We start from the raw sequence: 16,553 nt of genomic DNA on the forward strand, positions 1-16,553 counted from the left end.
ACAGTGTAGAAAGGATCTACTAAAGATTTCAACAAACTTTAACATTTAACACAGGACCATCTGCTGTTGGTTCAAGATCATCCCTCCACAGCATGAGTCTGTAGCTGTTTTCTGTTTTACATGCCAAAAGATACTACTGGCGCCCATATGAGTGGAATATGACTAAAGCCTTAAAGTGGGTGTCTGATCTTAGAAGGAAAAGTCTGATTCTTTTCTAGAAACTGTTCAACATACTCAGGTTCTCTGTCTGGTAGCTGAGAATTCAGAAGGTGACCATTCTCCTTGTGGAGATCCAGTTTGTAAGGATTCATGACGGCAATTCTCCATGGGAAAGTAGTGTGAAAAATAGCACTTCTCCAGCAAAATGAGAACTGTCATTCTAGTGCCTCCTAAAGGTAGCTGCCCTATTAATCACTGCCCAACTATTTAAAGGGAGTCTGTCAAAAGGTTTTTGCTATATAATCTGACAGCATCATATTATAGGGCAAGAAAGCCTGATTCCAGATATGTGTCACTTATTGAGCTGCTTGGTGTAATTTTGATATAATCCTTGTTTGTCTGCTGTAGATGCAGACGACCTAAGACTTCTGATCTGTGCATAACCCCGCCCACACCACTAATTGGCAGCTTCCTGTGTACACTGGGAATTGTTATCAAGCTGCCAATCAGTGGTGAGGGGCGGGATTCCACAGATTAGCTTGACTGCACTGCACATGAGATGTAGTCCTGCAGTGATAATCTCCTGCTGATAAAATGCTGATTGTAGTGAAATAACAACTCACAGCCTAATAAGTGACACATCCCTGTAATCAGGCTCTCTTGCCCTATATTAAGGTACTCTTAGAATAAATAGAAAAACCTGCTGACAGATTTTCTTTAAATAGAAGAATGTCTATTTTTTCGGTTAACTATCAAGTGAGATCAAGTTGTCTGAAAGTCCAGGGACCATGTCTTTAAATTCTGTTTTCCTTTGTTCTTGCAGGGATAGTTGTTTCTCACCTGTAAGTCCTGAATCGTGTCCTCTTGTTCAAGCCTTCGTCTGCCCCAGCCGATCATTTATAATGCATAGTCATGTTCAGCTGAAGACCGGTCTGCAGACCCAGGAGCGCCATCTCTTCCTCTTCTCCGACATCCTCATCATTGCTAAGTCCAAGTAAGTACAACCCAGTCATGGTCTTCATTTAATTGTTCGCTCAAAGGCAAGTCAAGTATGTCTACAGGCTGAAGACACTCCGTATCAAAGAGGACGAAGGCTATGCTGGCATTGTGGTTATGGTGGTATTGGAATTCATATTGCCTATTAAATTGTAAGTCTAAGTCACATATTTATTATGTCTGTGCAGTGGCATACAAGTCCTTGTGGAGGTCAGTGACTAATTTGTGATACTGACTATATGGGGGATATGGAAAATCCTGGGAGATTCACAAGAGACAATCTCCTTGGGTAGGTGAGTGCCAACATCGCTGGAACGGAGCGGGCATGGGAGGTGGGTATAGGCTTTATTATTTATTCGGGAACGAATATTTAGTTTCAGAAGGGGTTCTCCTAGTAGTGGACAACCGTTTCACGTCGTCTTTTTATTAAATCTGTTTTTCGAAAATGTTTTGTCAGCCTTGTAAATTTCACACTGGCCAGTATTTTAGACTCATACTTTCTGATCTTTAAAGAAGATTTTTCAGAAGTGTCATTATCATCAGAGGTAGGATTACAATGTTACAATGACAGGCCATTTCTATAGATATATCTGATAACACAGAACAATATTAATCGCAACTTACCTCCTCTCCTTCCCTTCCTTCTCACTGATCTAATTTAAAGGACATCTGTCACCCCAGGGATGTATATGACTTATTAATATGGGCATACAGGTAGTAGAAATGTTACACTAGCCCTACCTGTATGCCTCATATTAATGGTCTTGATGCTGAGAAATGTTATATTCTTTCTTTATGTTAATGATTTAGAATCATAAAATCATAGAATGTTAGAGTTGGAAGGGACCTCCTGGGTCATCTTGTCCAACCCCGTGCTCAAAGCAGGATTCACTAAATCATCCCAGACAGATGTCTGTCCAGCCTCTGTTTGAGGACTTCCATGGAAGAAGAACTCACCACCTCTCGTGGCAGCCTGTTTCACTCATTGATCACCCTAACTGTCAAAAAGTATTTTCTAATATCTAATAATATTAATAATCTATATTTATATAGCGCCAACATATTCTGCAGTGCTTTACAGTTTAACAGTTTCAAACACAACAGTCATAAGTAACAGCGTTATTAATACAATAACTAAAGTACAACAAGACGACCCTGCTCGTGAGAGCTTACAATCTACAATGAGGTGGGGGAGATACAAAGTACAGGTGTGTATTTACAATGATGTATTTACAATGATGGTCCAGCCATCTTCAGGGGGTGGGGGATAGATGGAGATAGTGAATCGGCTACACACACACACAAACATAAAATTACTTTGATTAGTGAACGTGATAGGCCGCTCTGAACAAATGTGTTTTGAGGGAGCGCCTAAAACTCTGCAAATTGTGGATGGTCTTGGGGTAGAGCATTCCAGAAGATTGGCGCAGCACGGGAGAAGTCTTGGAGTCGGGAGTGGGATGTACGGATTAGTGCAGAGGTTAGTCGAAAGTCATTTGCAGAGCTCAGAGGTCGGTTAGGCCGATAGACAGAAATGAGGGAGGAGATGTAACGGGGTGCCGCACTGTGAAGAGCTTTGTGGGTGAGAACAAGTACTTGGAATTGTATCCTGTAATGAATAGGCAGCCAGTGTAACGACTGGCGAAGATCGGACGCGTCTGAATACCGATTAGCTACTGTAGATGGACAACCCTGGCTTCTGCATTAAGGATAGACTGGAGAAGGGAAAGTCGAGTAAGGGGGAGGCCAGTTAATTGTTAGTTGTTGTTTCCATGGTGAGAAAAGGGCGGATTCTAGAGATGTTCTTTAGGTGTAAGCTGCAAGAGCGGGCAAGAGATTGTATATGGGATGTGAAGGAGAGATCGGAGTCAAACATAACACCCAAACAGCGCGCCTGCTGCCGGGGTGTTATTATGGTGCCACCCATGGAGAGGGAAATGTCAGATTTAGGGAGGTTAGTAGATGGCGGGAGCAGATCTGTGTCTCCTCCCGTTCAGTTTCATCCCATTGCTTCTAGTCTTTCCTTGTGCAAATGAGAATAAAGATGATCCTTCTACAATGTGACAGCCCTTGAGATATTTGTAGACAGCTATTAAGTCTCCTCTCAGTTTTCTTTTTTGTAAGCTAAACATTCTCAAATCCTGTAATCGTTCCTCATAGGACATGGTTTGCAGACTGGTCACCATTCTGGTCGCTCTTCTCTGAACTTGCTCCAGTTTGTTGATCTTTTTTAAAATGTGGTGCCCAAAACTGGACACAGTATTCCAGGTGAGGTCTGACCAAAGAGGAGTAGAGGGCAATAATGACTTCACGAGTTCTAGACTGTATGCTTCTGTTAATACATGCCAGAATTGCATTTGCCTTTTTTGCTGCTGCATCACACTGTTGACTCATGTTCAGTTTATGATCTATTTGTATACCCAAGTCTTTTTCACATGTGCTGTTGCTTAGCCCTATGCCTCCCATTCTGTATATGCTTTTTTTCATTTATATTGCCCATATGCAGTACTTTGCATTTTCCCTGTTAAAAACCATTCTGTTAGTTGCTGCCCACTGCTCCAGGTTATTTATATCTTTTTGAATTATCTCTCTCTCTCTTCTCTAGTATTAGCTATCCCTCCTAGCTTTGTGTCATCAGCACATTTAATCAGTTTACCCTCAATTCCTTCATCTAAATCATTGATAAAGATGTTGAACAATACAGGGCCCAGGACAGAACCCTGTGGTACCCCACTTGAGACATTCTTCCAACTGGATGTGCAGCCATTTACGACCACTCTTTGGGTCCAATCACTAAGCCAGTTATGATTCCACCTAACAGTTGCCTTGTCCATTCCATACTTAGTCATTTTTTCAATAAGGATGGTGTGAGATACTTTGTCAAATGCTTTGCTGAAGCCAAGATATACTATATCTACAGCATTTCCCTGATCCATCCAGTCAGTGATTCTGTCATAGAAGGAAATTAAGTTAGTCTGACATGACTTATTAGTTACAAACCCATGCTGACTCTGTTTAGTCACTTCATTCATTTCTTCCAGGCTCCGGGACGTGCGGTGTCTGGAAGAAATCCCTGCCTCCTGTCTTCATCGTAATACTTACCTCCTCCCATCGGCATCAGTTATGGCCCCAGAATCCCGCACCTGCACCCTGCACTCCCTCACAAATACGTACCTTATTCTCTCTTCTGTGGGCGCTGTACTCAGAGATCTTCTGCGCAGGCGCCGGCTAGTCACTGTGACCTCAGGGGTGCGCACCGTTAAGATGCTCTCTCCACTTCCTCCCTGCACAGTCATCACTAGAATGTAATGACTAAGCAGGGTGGAAGTGGGGAGAGCACCTTATCGTCGCAAACACCGGAGGTCACTGGAGTAGAAGTCATGAGCGTCTGCGCAGAAGATCCCTGAGTGCAGTGTCCACAGAAGGGAGGATGGGGTATGTATTTCTGGGGGAGTGCAGGGCACAGGCGCAGGATTCTAAGGCCGTAACTGATGCTGATTGGAGGAGGGTAGTATTACAATGAAGACAGGAGGCAGAGATTTCTTCCAGGCACCGCACACCCCGGAGCCTAGAAGAAATCATTAACATAATGATAGCATGTAAAATTTCTCAGCAACAAGACCATTAATATGAGTGTAACAATTCTATCACCTGTATGCCCATATTAATAGGTCATATACGTCCCGTGGAAGTAACAGATTCCCTTTAATTAGATGCTTCAATACATAAGATCGGGTTGAAGTCAGCCTATTGCAACCAATGTGTACGTGGATTTCCTGAAAAAGCAGGAAGTACAAGTCCATGATAGCCCCAGTGGCCAGTGTGAAAATTGCAAGATTTCTAATTTTTTTTTAACACAGATGGGGATATGTTAAAAAAAAACCTTTCCAAAAATGTTTTTAAAATACATTTAGCCTAAAAACTTGATTTAAACAGTAGATCATTTTCTGATGACATTCTCCTTAAAATCAACTAAGAAGCGAATCTCAACAGGAGGATTTATTTGATATCTAAAACTGGAATTACACTTCAGGTAGCTCCCATTTGGGTGACCCCATCTGCCCAATCGGCTGGGCTGAGCATGCATGTGCTCTGAATGGAGAAAGGGGAGTAAGCTGCTGCCAGATAACTCTGGTCGCGGTTCATCTTCCTTGAGAACAAAAGGATCAGGCATGTGAAATCCAGCTGACTGATCGCTATTTCTTCTAATATTTATCGTGTCAAGAGGCCTCAATTGAAATTCGGTGTTAGGACAATCCCACAGAAATTGGTGGGTTCGGCTGCACAGGTTGCAGCAATGATATATCCGTCCCTGGTTCTGCCAATATTAATCAAATTTATGTAATGCAGGTAATCGGATGCAGTGATACAGAGGCGCAGAGCAAGGGTTAAACAATCATTCACTTATCAACATAGCAAAAACCTCCTTGCAAGGAGAAAAAGGGGGAAATACAGTTAAAGGGCCAGGGTAAACCAGGGTAAAAGTAATTCAGATTAACAGTCTATCAGTTTCACTTATCGTGACTCAGTTGTCCGTTTCTCTCTCAGTCTGATGGCTGTTTGGCTGCCGGCTGAGGCAAGAGAGTGGAGTCCTCCGTAACTCTCCACTCGCCATGCCACGCTCCTCCAGAATCGTGGTTGAAGATTGAAAAATGGGGCAAACAACCTGCTTTATTAGGACACGTCTCCACATATTCTAATGGGATGTACGTGCAGGGGTTACCTACAGCTCTGGCAAAAATTAAGAGACCACTGCAAAATGTTCAGTTTGTCTGATTTTTCGCTTTCTAAGTATATTTTTGAGTAAAATGTAAATTGTTCTTTTATTCTATAAGCTTCTGACAACATGTCTCCGAAGCTCCACGCAATAAATTTTGTATTTTTTTTCTGACAAAGAAAAATGGTCAAACAGTGCTTTCAGACCTCAAATAATGCAAAGAAAACAAGTTCATAATCATTCAGAAACAACAATACTAATGTTTTAACTCAGGAAGAGTTCAGAAATCAATGTTTTGTGGAATAACCATGATTTTTAATCACAGCTTTCATGCGTCTTGGCATGCTTTCCACCAGTATTTCACACTGCTTCTGGCGCAAAAATGTAATCAGTTCTTCTTTGTTTGATGGCTTGTGACTATCCATCATCCTGTTGTTTACATTCCAGAGGTTTTCTATGGGGTTCAGGTCTGGAGATTGGGCTGCCCATGACAGGGTCTTGATGTGGTGGTCTCTTAATTTTTGCCAGAGCTGTATATAAGACAGCACCTTTAAATGATTAGTTTCTGATTATTTTTTTATCATTATTAATAATATACATGTTAATAAAAAAATTAGTGTTTTTTTCCCATTTGTGTCCTGGAAGAGAGTACAGGCAACCACCATACCGAAATATTCTGCTCCCCCTAAATGCATGAATAATACCCCAAAATTGAAAATATTGTACTTTGCAAATTGAAAGGGAAAGCCTCATCTTGACTGCAGTTGTATAATAAAATCTGACCATGAAAATCCATTGTTGTCCCCGGATGGTCATCAACAAGATTACGTAGGGGGAGGGCATCCTCCATCGCTGCCAGCTTGACTTTCCATTATTTTTCTTTGAGTAAACCATGGCAGAAGAATTTGTTTTCCAGGAAGTCGATATGTTGTTTCTCTATGTTTTTTTATTTTTTCTAATAGGAATCATTAGGAAAATGAACAATAAAATCTTTCCATTCTTACTCACTTATATAATGACTGTTACATAAACAGTGAGATGGGATCAATATGTGACGACTTGGGACATGTTACTCCGATGTGATTATCGTCCTGATGGTTATTCTTGAAGAATGTTTGTGGGTAAAGGATGTGCTGTTCCTGTTTGACTCGGCCACTATTTATAAACCTGATATAATAAACATGACCTTGGTGGGTGAAGGAAGTAACAGGCTGTTCTTGCCATTAACAAGATACTCCCTTCCCCAGCAGAGGAAAGTCTGTACTAAGAATTGGGCTGAATATCTCAATTCTAACCATTTCTGCATGTGATTTCCCAACATGTTTTGTTAGGTTTCGCTAATGCAATGGCGAAACATCAGCACCCGCTGTTCTCTTGTTGGACCATTTTGTTGCAAACCAAAATGATACAGAAATATTCTATTTTCTTACCTTGATAGAACAAAAGTCATTATATTTGCAAATTATTATCAGTAGGTAGGAACCATGAACATTTATTGTTATTTTGTATTGGAAGATTTTATTTTGACATTTTTCTAGCTGACATATTACTAAGTCCATTGCATACAATAAAAGTAGAGGATAATTTATAAACATGGAAATGTCATTTTAAGGTCCAACAATTAGTGCTGGTAATATACAGGGTGGGCCATTTATATGGATACATCTAAATAAAATGTGAATGGTTGGTGATATCAACTTCCTGTTTGTGGCACATTAGTATATGGGAGGTTGAAAACTTTTCAAGATCGGTGATGAGTGGTGACCATGGCGGCCATTTTGAAGTTGGCCATTTTGGATCCAACTTTATTTTTTCAATGGGAAGAGGGTCATGTGGCACATCAAACTTATTGGGAATTTCACAAGAAAATCAATGGTGTGCTTGGTTTTAACGTAACTTTATTCTTCCATGAGTTATTTACAAGTTTACAACCACTTATAAAAAGTGTTCAAAGTGCTCGGACCTGACACCCATAATGTGGTGGTGCACCATCTTCCTTGGCAAACAGCTCAAGCTCAGTGAGGTTTGATGGAGATCGTTTGTGAACAGCAGTTTTCAGCTCTTTCCACAGATTCTCGATTGGATTGAGGTCTGGACTTTGACTTGGCCATTCTAACACCTGGATACGTTTATTTGTGAACCATTCCATTGTAGATTCTGCTTTATGTTTGGGATCATTGTCTTGTTGGAAGACAAATCTCCATCCCAGTCTCAGGTCTTTTGCAGACTCCAACTGGTTTTCTTCAAGAATGGTCCTGTATTTGGCTCCATCCATCTTCCCATCAATTTTAACCATCTTCCCTGTCTCTGCTGAAGAAAAGCAGGCCCAAACCATGATGCTGCTACCACCATGTTTGACAGTGGGGATGGTGTGTTCGGGGTTATGAGCTGTGTTGCCTTTACGCCATACATATCGTTTGGCATTGTTGCCAAAAAGTTCAATTTTGGTTTCATCTGACTAGAGCACCTTCTTCCACATGTTTGGTGTGTCTCCCAGGTGGCTTGTTGCAAACTTTAAACCACACTTTTTATGGATGTCTTTGAGAAATGGCTTTCTTCTTGCCACTCTTCTATAATGGCCAGATTTGTGCAGTGTATGACTGATTGTTGTCCTATGGACAGACTGTCCCACCTCAGCTGTAGATCTCTGTAGTTCATCCAGAGTGATCATGGGCCTCTTGGCTGCATCTCTGATCAGTCTTCTCCTTGTTTGAGATGAAAGTCTAGAGGGACGGCCGGGTCTTGGTAGATTTGCAGTGGAATGATACTCCTTCCATTTCAATATGATCACTTGCACAGTGCTCCTTGGGATGTTTAAAGTTTTGGAAATCATTTTGTATCAAAATCCGGCTTTAAACTTCTCCACAACAGCATCACGGACCTGCCTGTTGTGTTCCTTGGTCTTCATGATGCTCTCTGTGCTTCAAACAGAACCCTGAGACTATCACAGAGCAGGTGCATTTATACGGAGACTTGATTACACACAGTTGGATTATATTTATCTCATTAGGCATTTAGGACAACATTGGATCATTCAGAGATCCACAATGAACTTCTGGAGTGAGTTTGCTGCGCTGAAAGGGGCCGAATAATATGGCACGCCCCACTTTTCAGTTTTTGAATTTCCACAAAAATTTAAAATAACCAATAAATGTCGTTCAACTTCACAATTGTGTTCCACTTGTTGATTCTTCACCAAAAATTTACATTTGGTATCTTTATGTTTGAAGCATGATATGTGGGAAAAGGTTGAAAAGTTCCAGGGGGCCGAATACTTTCGCAAGGCACTGTAAATGGCACACCCTATATATATATATATATATATATATATATAGTACAGACCACATTTAAAGATTTTTCTGTATTTTCATGATAATGAAAATTGTACATTCACACTGAAGGAATCAAAACTATGAATTAACACATGTGGAAATGTGGAATTATATACTTTACAAAAAAGTGTGAAACAACTGAAAATATGTCTTATATTCTAGGTTCTTCAAAGTAGCCACCCTTTGCTTTGATGACTGCTTTTCACACTCTTGGCATTCTCTTGATCAGCTTCAAGAGGTAGTCACCAGGAATGGTCTTCCAACAATCTTGAAGGAGTTCCCAGAGATGCTTAGCACTTGTTGACCCTTTTGCCTTCACTCTGCGGTCCAGCTCACCCCAAACCATCTCAATTGGGTTCAGATCTGGTGACTGTGGAGGCCAGGTCATCTGGCGTAGCACCCCATCGCTCTCCTTCTTGGTCAAATAGCCCTTACACAGCCTGGAGGTGTGTTTGGGGTCATTGTCCTGTTGAAAAATAAATGATGGTCCAACTAAACGCAAACCAGATGGAATAGCATGCCACTGCAAGATGCTGTGGTAGCCATGCTGGTTCAGTATGCCTTCAATTTTGAATAAATCCCCAACAGTGTCACCAGCAAAGCACCCCCACACCATCACACCTCCTACATGCTTCACGGTGGGAACCAGGCATGTAGAGTCCATCCGTTCACCTTTTCTGCATCGCACATAGACACGGTGGTTGGAACCAAAGATCTCAAATTTGGACTCATCAGACCAAAGCACAGATTTCCACTGGTCAAATGTCCATTCCTTGTGTTCTTTAGCCCAAACACGTCTCTTCTGCTTGTTGCCTGTCCTTAGCAGTGGTTTCCTAGCAGCTATTTTACCATGAAGGCGTGCTGCACAAAGTCTCCTCTTAACAGTTGTTGTAGAGATGTGTCTGCTGCTAGAACTCTGTGTGGCATTGACCTGGTCTCTAATCTGAGCTGCTGTTAACCTGCGATTTCTGAGGCTGGTGGCTTGGATAAACTTATCCTCAGAAGCAGAGGTGACTCTTGGTCTTCATTTCCTGGGGCGGTCCTCATGTGAGCCAGTTTCTTTGTAGCACTTGATGGTTTTTGCCACTGCTCTTGGGGACACTTTCAAAGTTTTCCCAATTTTTTGGACTGACTGACCTTCATTTCTTAAAGTAGTGATGGCCACTCATTTTTCTTTACTTAGCTGCTTTTTTCTTGCCATAATACAAATTTTAACAGTCTATTCAGTAGGACTATCAGCTGTGTATCCACCACACTTCTGCACAACACAACTGATGGTCCCAACCCCATTTATAAGGCAAGAAATCCCACTTATAAAACCTGACAGGGCACACCTGTGAAGTGAAAACCATTCCCGGTGACTACCTCTTGAAGCTCATCAAGAGAATGCCAAGAGTGTGCAAAGCAGTCATCAAAGCAAAAGGTGGCTACTTTGAAGAACCTAGAATATAAGACATATTTTCAGTTGTTTCACGCTTTTTTGTTAAGTATATAATTCCACATGTGTTAATTAATAGTTTTGATGCCTTCAGTGTGAATGTACAATTTTCATAGTCATAAAAATACAGAAAAATCTTTAAATGAGAAGGTGTGCCCAAACTTTTGGTCTGTACTGTGTATATATACAGATGAAGAAAGGGTGTGAGGCTGTTCAACATATCTCCATCCCAGGGTGTGTTCCAGAAGGTAAATGTGGAGCATTCGGACTCATTCAGTGTTCGGTGTGTCTGGAGATGAGAACTCCAGAGCTGTGCTCATGTTAAAGAGAACTGAACTTTTTTTTTGTTCCCTTGAGTGGGTGGATCCCCACAGCTACACAGACTGTACTGTATGCTATTATGTTTTTTACCGTTATACCAGAAGGGCCTTGTTTGTCTTCCTAATTTTGCACTGGTTTATGCAGCACAGTTTTAATAAACCAGTTGGAAACTTAAACGTAAAGTGTTCCTGTGGCTGCCTCTTTAATCAGCCGAGTGAGTAAATCTACCACTATATATATATATATATATATATATATATATATATATATATATATATATAAACATGTTGTATCCATTTTTTCATCATTTGCATATCATTATTATGTCTATCGATCCCATGATTTCCAAACTCAACAACTTTTCCTTCTTGGTGCTGCAATTTCGATCTTTTTGTATGTAATTTTATAGTGAGTTTTAGTCAAAACTAGGAGATCTTTGTAAAATATTTTATTTCTTGATTTGCCTGTGCCTCTTTCCTAACTATAGGTCCTCATATTTCATTGCAATACGTAGCTACGTAGAAACCATCATCAAGCAGGGAAGCTGCTGCTGATGGATCTTATTGCTACTTTGCTTTTTAATCTCTGCGCTGTGTAACAAATTCTTGATCGTTTTGTGATATATGTAGGAACAGAGCGCTAAGGTAGAACGTCAAAATATACATAATAAACCTATTAGCGTTCCGTCTGGCAGCAGCATCTTGTTGATGGTTTCTTTCTTCAACTTGAAATTAATTTTGTCAGAAAAATAATGAAGGTGTATTATGAAAATGGGAAATTGTAAAGATTCCATGACCGATATTAGTTAAGGAAGAAGAGCAATCAGTGGTACATAATATACAATATAATATGTAAAATTACATAAGGCAGAGCTGGAGAAAGCTTTGGGGCAGGTTCAGTATTTATAGTATTCTCTCATCATTTTTACAGGTCTCCGTCTCACTATAAACTGAAGCACCATGTGCGGGTGAGTGAGATGTGGACGGCGTCCTGCATGGAGGAAGTCTGTGAGGGCAGCACTTATCCCGAGAGGTCGTTTGTCATCGGCTGGCCAATCACCAACTGTGTCGCCACTTTCAGGTGGGTACATTCAGACGTGTTTGCCGATTTAACAAGTTAGTGGTTTGATGGCACCGATCATTGTACCCATGCTTGAATGTATGAAGGAAGGCAGTGTGAATCAGAGCCTACATGATTGCAGGTGAATTATTCTCCGAAACGCTGCAACATTACTGCAGGTGATTGGACAGGTCTTTCCCTCATATGTATATAGGTCAATCACCACTGGGAAGAACCGGTCATGGGTGGGGCCAGTTGGACCTTCAAAGTATGTGGGACCATTTCACTTAATAATATACAGTATCTTGCTGCAATCCTGCAGCCAGTCTGCGATTCATGCTGCTCGTGGTTTGGTCTACATAGATCATAGGTTTCCTTTTAAATAGTAATTAAAAAAAATGAATAATAATTTTCTCCAGCATGGAAAGTTATGAAACGTTTCAAATCATCTATTACAAAACTTGTGCTTGTTCCTTTAAAAATTGCTTGCAAGTGGCTCCCGTGTCCTTTCATCATCTGTACTCCCAATGAGTATGTGGCTCAAGGCAGGCAAATAGTCTGGGAAAAAGCAGAGGTTTGGAAGCCACTTACAAGCAATTTTTTTTCTTACAGAAATGAAGACTAACTCCCTAACGATAAATTTGAATCAATAATAATAAGTTCCACAATTGGATGTGTTAAATAAAATGTTCCTGTGCTGAGATAATCTTATAAATATTCTCCTGCTGTGCACTGTGTAATGGCTGTGTCCGTTTTTTGCAAAAAATGGATACTAAGCTGCTCCACCAAATGTCAAGGTATACCCATATAGAGCAGTCCTAACTGATGTATGTAATCCTTATCTGATGTATTTAAAAACCTGATCATCTGTATATTACCTGTGTGAACAGGGTTCAGAGAGGAAATGTCCATGTGGACACTGTTGTGAATTCTGCTTTTGGGCTCCCTCCGGTGGTTGTAGGTGGTAATGCAGTTGTCCCTGAGTTGCAGTCCTGGTCAGGTGTATCTGCTGATTGCAGTTCTGACTGGGGTATTTAGGCGTGCAGGATTCATTAGTCCTTGCCAGTTGTCCATGGTTGTTGGGAGGTTTTGGTCCTGGTTTGGTTCCATCTGCCTTCTGCCAAATCAGCAAAGATAAGTGTCTGGTTTTGTTTCTGTGGCACACATGCTGTGTGCTTAATAATTCTGTGTTAGCTAGAATGGCCTCTTTTGCTGAATCCTGTTTTCTGCCTGCGTGTGTCTTTCCTCTCCTACTCACAGTCAATATTCGTGGGGGGCTGCCTATCCTTTGGGGTTCTGCTCTGAGGCAAGGTAGTATTCCTATTTCCATCTATAGGGGTATTTAGTCCTCCGGCTGTGTCGAGGTGTCTAGGGTTTGTTAGGCACACCCCACGGCTACTTCTAGTTGCGGAGTTAGTTTAGGTTTTGCGGTCAGTACAGTTTCCACCTACTCCAGAGAAAGTTCATGCGGCTCCAAAGTCACCGGATCATAACAGTACAACTGGCCCACTATGAGTTAAATTCATCTCAGAAGAAAGGAAGAAAGGTGTTGAGTCATTTTTTTTTTCTCTGTAGTTTGCTTTGCCTTTTCTTCCCTCTTTTTCTCTGGGTGGCTAAGGAGTCTTGTGTTAGCATGGATGTTCAGGAATTAGCTTCTCGTGTAGACCAGCTTGCTGCTAGGGTACAGGGAATTTCTGATTATATTGTTCAGACTCCTGTTTTAGAGCCGAAGATTCCTACTCCTGATTTGTTTTTTGGTGACAGGTCCAAATTTTTGAGTTTTAAAAACAACTGTAAACTGTTTTTTGCTTTGAGACCTCGATCCTCTGGGGATTCTATTCAGCAGGTTAAAATCGTCATTTCCCTGCTGCGTGGTGATCCACAGGATTGGGCATTTTCCCTGGAATCTGGGAACCCGGCTTTGCTTAATGTAGATTCCTTTTTTCAGGCTTTAGGACTATTATATGATGAACCTAATTCTGTGGATCAAGCGGAGAAGACCTTGCTGGCCCTATCTCAGGGTCAAGAGGCGGCAGAATTGTATTGTCAGAAATTTAGAAAATGGTCTGTGTTGACTAAATGGAATGATGATGCTTTGGCTGCAATTTTCAGAAAGGGTCTTTCTGAATCAGTTAAAGATGTTATGGTGGGGTTTCCCACGCCTGTCGGTCTGAGTGATTCTATGTCTTTGGCCATTCAGATTGATCGGCGCTTGCGGGAGCGCAGAATTGTGCGCGCTGTGGCGTTGTCCTCAGAGCAGAGTCCTGAGCCAATGCAGTGTGATAGGATTCTGTCTAGGACAGAGCGACAAGGACTCAGACGTCAGAATAGGTTGTGTTATTATTGTGGCGACGCTTCTCATGTCATTTCCATCTGCCCTAAATGGACAAAGAGGATCGCTAGTTCATTTACAATCAGTACTGTACAACCTAAATTTCTGTTATCGGTGTCCTTGATCTGCTCATTGTCATCATTTTCTGTCTTGGCGTTTGTGGATTCAGGCGCCGCTTTGAACTTAATGGACATTGAGTTTGCCAGGTGTTGTGGTTTCCCCTTGCAGCCTTTGCAGAACCTTATTCCTTTAAGGGGCATTGATGCTACACCTTTGGCTAAAAATAAGCCCCAGTTTTGGACACAGGTGACCATGCGCATGGCGCCAGCCCATCAGGAAGATTGTCGATTTCTGGTATTGCATAATTTACATGACGCTATCGTGTTGGGTTTTCCGTGGTTACAGGTACATAATCCTGTGTTGGATTGGAAGTCTATGTCTGTGACTAGTTGGGGTTGTCAGGGGGTTCATAATGATGTTCCTTTAATGTCCATCTCCTCTTCTTCCTCTTCCGAAATTCCAGAGTTTTTGTCTGATTTTCAGGATGTATTCGATGAGCCCAAGTCCAGTTCTCTTCCACCGCACTGTGATTGTGCTATTGATTTGATTCCAGGCTGTAAGTTTCCTAAGGGCCGACTCTTCAACCTGTCTGTGCCTGAACATACCGCTATGCGGAGTTATGTTAAGGAGTCTTTGGAGAAAGGGCATATTCGGCCATCTTCTTCACCGATGGGAGCGGGATTTTTTTTTTGTTGCTAAGAAGGATGGCTCCTTGAGACCCTGTATTGATTATCGCCTCTTGAATAAGATCACGGTCAAGTTTCAATACCCTTTACCTTTGCTTTCCGATTTGTTTGCTAGGATTAAGGGGGCTAGTTGGTTTACGAAGATTGACCTTCGGGGGGCGTATAATCTTGTTCGTATTAAGCAGGGTGATGAATGGAAAACTGCGTTCAATACGCCCGAAGGCCATTTTGAATACTTTGTGATGCCGTTCGGGCTCACTAAGGCTCCATCTGTTTTTCAATGTTTCATGCATGATATCTTCCGGGCTTATATTGATAAATTCTTGATTGTATATTTGGACGATATTTTGATTTTTTCTGATGATTGGGAGTCTCATGTGGAACAGGTCAGGATGGTATTTCAGATCCTTCGTGACAATGCTCTGTTTGTGAAGGGGTCTAAGTGTCTCTTTGGGGTGCAGAAAGTTTCTTTTTTGGGTTTTATTTTTTCTCCTTCATCTATTGAAATGGATCCGGTTAAGGTTCAGGCCATTCATGATTGGATTCAACCCATGTCCGTAAAGAGCCTTCAGAAATTTTTGGGTTTTGCAAATTTTTATCGCCGTTTCATTGCTAACTTTTCCAGTGTGGTTAAACCCTTGACCGATTTGACGAAGAAAGGCGCTGATGTGGCGAATTGGTCCTCTGTGGCTGTTTCTGCCTTTCTGGAGCTTAAACGTCGATTTACTTCTGCTCCGGTGTTGCGCCAACCGGATGTTTCTCTTCCCTTTCAGGTTGAGATTGACGCTTCTGAGATTGGCGCAAGGGCCGTTTTGTCCCAGAGGGATCATGTTGGTTCCTTGATGAAACCGTGTGCATTCTTTTCCCGTAAATTTTCGCCTGCTGAACGCAATTATGATGTCGGCAATCGGGAGTTGTTGGCTATGAAGTGGGCATTTGAGGAGTGGCGACATTGGCTTGAGGGAGCTAAGCACCGTATTGTGGTCTTGACCGATCATAAGAATTTGATTTACCTCGAGTCTGCCAAGCGGCTGAATCCTAGACAGGCTCGATGGTCCTTGTTTTTTTCCCGTTTTGATTTTGTGGTCTCGTATCTTCCGTGTTCCAAGAATATTAAGGCTGATGCCCTTTCTAGGAGTTTTTTGCCTGATTCTCCTGAGGTCCTTGAACCGGTTGGCATTCTGAAAGAAGGGGTGGTTCTTTCTGCTATTTCCCCTGATTTACGACGGATTCTTCAGGAATTTCAGGCTGACAGACCTGATCGTTGTCCAGTGGGGAAACTGTTTGTTCCTGACAGATGGGCTAGTAGAGTGATTTCTGAGGTTCACTGTTCTGTGTTGGCTGGTCATCCTGGTATTTTTGGTACCAGAGACTTGGTTGGTAGGTCCTTTTGGTGGCCTTCTTTATCACGTGATGTGCGTTCTTTTGTGCAGTCCTGTGGGACTTGTGCGCG

General features: G+C 41.8%; 1 protein-coding gene across 1 annotated transcript in view; it reads left to right on the forward strand.

Moving 5' to 3' along the window:
* ARHGAP20 (Rho GTPase activating protein 20) overlaps window positions 1-16,553 on the forward strand; it is a 160,052-nt gene that overhangs the window by 70,809 nt on the left and 72,690 nt on the right. Inside the window, exons 3-4 of the mRNA XM_077298330.1 lie at window positions 983-1,153; window positions 11,894-12,043. Coding sequence (XP_077154445.1) covers window positions 983-1,153; window positions 11,894-12,043 — 321 coding nt within the window. The remainder of the gene's footprint in view (window positions 1-982; window positions 1,154-11,893; window positions 12,044-16,553) is intronic.

The sequence above is a fragment of the Ranitomeya variabilis genome, chromosome 3 (genome assembly GCF_051348905.1).
Source record: "Ranitomeya variabilis isolate aRanVar5 chromosome 3, aRanVar5.hap1, whole genome shotgun sequence".
Lineage (NCBI taxonomy): Eukaryota > Metazoa > Chordata > Amphibia > Anura > Dendrobatidae > Ranitomeya > Ranitomeya variabilis.